Raw genomic sequence first — 3,913 nt, forward strand, 5'->3', positions numbered from 1 at the left:
TTGTACTAATTTTATTGACTTTCTAACAAATAATGTCACGGTTACTTTAGTTTCACAGTTGAATACAGTTCAGCAGAACAAAGATACTGTCACTTTGCCAAAAAGCTAAACTGAAAGGACTCAGTAAAAAGCAGAGTAAAGAGGAAATACTGCACCACAAAAACCAAACCACCCTCAGACCAGAAGAAGAAGGGCAGCAGAGCTGTGACGTGGATGTTTTTGCTGATATGAAGGTTGACAATCTGTCAAACCTGCACTGATCTGTGGACATGGAGAGACAGATGTGTCGTTTGCTCCTGACAGTGCTGGTTTTGCTGGTGCTGAACTCTGCTCTAGCCCAAAAACACTCATACTCGGAGGTTGGCGGTACCCTGGTCTTGACGCCTCTTGTCTCTGCTCCCATCACCAGCATCCTGTGGAAACATGAAGGTATCCTGGTGGCTGAGTGGATGAATGCTGATGTGAATTACCACGGCATGTCTCGAGGCCGCACAACCCTGAACACAACTACTGGACGCTTGGAAATTAAAAACATGACTGAAAGTTACGCGGGGTTGTACACAGTGGAGATCAATAACAAGGTGCAGAGTCAGGGTTATAATGTTGAAGTAATCAAGAGACTGTCCAAACCTGAGGTGGTGCAAAGACCACTGTCATGTTCCACTGCCTCGGACAGCTGCACCCTGTCCTGTGGAAATGGAGACAGCTCAGGGGCCGGACCTGTCACCTACAGCTGGAAGAAGGACGACGGACAGTGGGTGCAGGAGGGAAAGAACAAGTCCATCATCTATAATGAGGAGACCAAAAGGATCAAAACCTTCTCCTGCCAGATGAAGAACCCAGTAAGTGTGGAGCAAAGTGACCCCCACCAGAATCCATTCTTCCAAGGAAAACCTCCAATCTGGGAGGTCCTCATATTAATGGCGTTCCTGGGGGTTTGTGGGTACTTAGTGTGGCGAAAACAAGGGACTCCACGGTAACTGATCTGTCCATGTTCGGACAGAAATGATGCTGTACCACGGTGCTGAACCTGTTGAAGAGCAACTCCAGTCAAAAAAGGGTAAAAAATGAAAGATTTTGCTTTATTGCATTTAAAACAGCTGTGTCTATAATTAGCCACTAATTAAAAAGTACTTACTTCACCAGGCCTTCTTCAGTTATTGTTATTTTTTGACAACTTGATGTCTAATCACATTAAACTGCATCCTGGGTAGTTGTATATACAGATTACAAAGCCTTTATTAATGGTACCTTGAGAGAAAGTGGTATCATATGCATTTTTATATCGTCAGAGATTTTTGCTCTGCATCAGACAGCAGTTTATTCTTTGTAAGTCGTATGAACACACGATCACACACGTCTCTTTGTGGTTGGTTTGCGTCTCTTTTTAATCATTTTGTGTCACTTTGTGGTTGTTGTGCATCTGTTTTTACTGACTGCCACACAAACCCAAAGCAGAATATTTCCACCACATTGCTGACAGGTGGCAAAGTGTGAGTTACTGAGTGGGCCACTGACTAAGTAGGATGCTCTTTTGCATATGGCACAATTACAGTTCCTACTTCACGCATTTCATTTTTTAAAAATAAAATGTAAAACCTTTTGCGGGACTTCTTTTTCTTTATGACTGGCTGTGTGTTTGGACTCCTTGTCCTACTGCAGAATGAATTTGGGACCAGTCAGACACCTTCCTGACAACTCTGCACATAATTCTGGAGTAAAAAAAGTCATCATTGCTATAACAAACCTTGAAGGAAAAAAAGTCCACGGCAACATGTGGAATGACATTGATGAGGAACACCTGGATGCCTACATTGGTGTTCTTCTCCTTGCTGGAGTGTACAGATCCAGCAATGAGGCCACTGATAGTCTCTGGGACGCGTCGACAGGCAGGAATATTTTAGACACCAGAGCAAAATCTGACAAGCTTGCTCCCATCAGGGATGTCTGGGAGAGATGGGTGCAGCTCCTACCACTGATGTTCAACCCAGGGCCAGAGGTGACAGTAGATGAACATTTTCCCCCTTTCTGTGGAAAATGCCCCTTCCTGCAATACATGCCCAGTAAGCCAGACAAATACGGCATAAAAATCTGAGCAGCCTGTGATGCAAAAACCAGCTATGCATGGAATCTACAGATTTACACAGGCAAATCTGCAAGCGGCATCCCTGAAAAAAACCAAGGAAAATGTGTAGTCCTCGATATGACTACTGCACTGCAGGGTCACAACATCACTTGTGACAACTTTTTTAACCAGCTATGACCTTGGACAAGAACTTCTCAGGAGGAAGCTCACCATGGTGGGCACAGTAAAAAAAATAAACCTGAGCTGCCCGCTGAACTGTTGCAGGTGAAGGACAGGGCTCCACTTTCTGCAAAGTTTGTTTTTACAGACACCACCACTGCTGTTTCATACTGTCCAAAAAAACACAGAATGTGATACTGATGTCCACTCTTCACAAAGATGCAGCTGTGTCATCAGGAAGTGACAAAAAGCCCATAATCATCCTGGACTCTAACAAAAACAAAGGAGGAGTGGACAACCTGGACAAGCTGCCTGCCACCTACACTTGCCAGCGAATGACCAGGAGACGGCCAATGGATGCATTTGTGTTGTGGACCCACATTCACCAAGGGTGGAACTCAACCAAAAAAAACAAGCAGAGAATGTTTCTTGAGGAGCTAGGAAGTTCCCTTGTCAAGGCGCACATTGAGCAAAGGGAACGGTGCCCTGGGACCCAGCCGCTGCAGCCTTGGTCAGACAGCTGCAGAGCTCACCAAGCACTCCAGGCCCACAGCAACAGGAAGCGCATCAGCGCCAGCATCCTCCTCAGCCAGCCCTGCCTGAGCATCAACCACAACAGCCACAGCCACGACCGCAGTGAGACCACCTGATTCTAAAGAAAGAGGTGTCAGGTCTGCCTGAGCAATAAGGACAGAAAGACCAACACATTGTGCTTCACCTGCAAAAAATATCTCTGCAAAGAGCGCACTAAAAGCATCACTTTTTGCCACACATGCATCTAAACACACTCACATACGCGTGTGTTCTTGCACAGAGAGACTTTTTATGGACCTAGTACAAACGTATTGTGCCTCTACTGCAAAAAATAGCTCTGCAAAGAACACACTAGTGTCACTTTTTGCCACGCATGCATCTAAAAATACACAAATACACAAGCATGTTCTTGCACACAGAGTTTTTATGGAACTAGTACTTGATTTCTGTTGGTTTGATTTGCTTGATTGGTTGTTGTTTGTTTGACCTTGCAAATCTACATCTTATTATTATTATTTTTTTAAATGATTTATTACTAGTTCTGCTTTTCATTTTGTATTGTATTAAAGCTCTATTTTTGGAAAAAAAAGACTTGTTTTTTGTAAATATATATGGGTCGAAATTGACCCGTAAAACCATAGATAGTTAATAATATTAAAACTAAAAAAACATTTTTTTGAACATTTAAGAGATGTGTTCTAATACCCCTCAGTAATAGTCAGGTAACATAACAACCTTTTATTTATTTATATTATTCTCTTGAGGTTCATTTGACATTTTTATTATATCGAAAACGAGGGGTATGCTTTCAAAAGAAAGAACAAAAATATTAAAACCAATCTTTTCATGGATAAGGAAGCCTAACAAGAGGTAAGAAACAAATTGGATGATAAATCATTGTTTTTCATGGGTCGAAATCGACCCGTTAACATAAGAGATAGTAACAGAAAGCTAACACAAGAGGAAGGTTAATGTTTCTCTGCCATGTTTACTGTGGAGGGTCAGCGGGGTCAGGAGTCCCTGCTGCAGCTGCGCGGAGTGGCCGGCAGGGGTCACTGCGAGCCCTTCAGCCAACCAAAACACAGGCAGCCGAGGGTGGTGGAGTGACGTCATTGTTGGGGTATTTTCAAGATG

The 3,913-nt window shown here is 43.4% G+C and overlaps 1 protein-coding gene and 1 pseudogene across 1 annotated transcript; both read left to right on the forward strand.

The window, feature by feature from the left end:
• Nucleotides 1–43: 43 nt before the first annotated feature.
• On the forward strand, nt 44–1,099 carry LOC139622556 (lymphocyte function-associated antigen 3-like). The gene has a single exon (XM_071479921.1). It carries the CDS (start codon nt 270–272, stop codon nt 978–980), a length of 711 nt encoding a protein of 236 aa, XP_071336022.1. The 5' UTR covers nt 44–269; the 3' UTR covers nt 981–1,099.
• A 529-nt stretch (nt 1,100–1,628) lies between these two features.
• LOC139622552 (piggyBac transposable element-derived protein 4-like) lies at nt 1,629–3,720 on the forward strand (annotated as a pseudogene).
• Nucleotides 3,721–3,913: the final 193 nt, after the last annotated feature.

The sequence above is a fragment of the Trachinotus anak genome, unplaced genomic scaffold (genome assembly GCF_046630095.1).
Source record: "Trachinotus anak isolate AG129_WGS33_773 ecotype Australia unplaced genomic scaffold, CSIRO_AGI_Tana_v1 ptg000007l, whole genome shotgun sequence".
Taxonomy (NCBI): domain Eukaryota; kingdom Metazoa; phylum Chordata; class Actinopteri; order Carangiformes; family Carangidae; genus Trachinotus; species Trachinotus anak.

What these genes read in the sequence shown, in the direction of transcription:
- LOC139622556 (XM_071479921.1), top strand. Translation starts at nt 270, where the DNA reads ATGGAGAGACAGATGTGTCGTTTGCTCCTGACAGTGCTGGTTTTGCTG.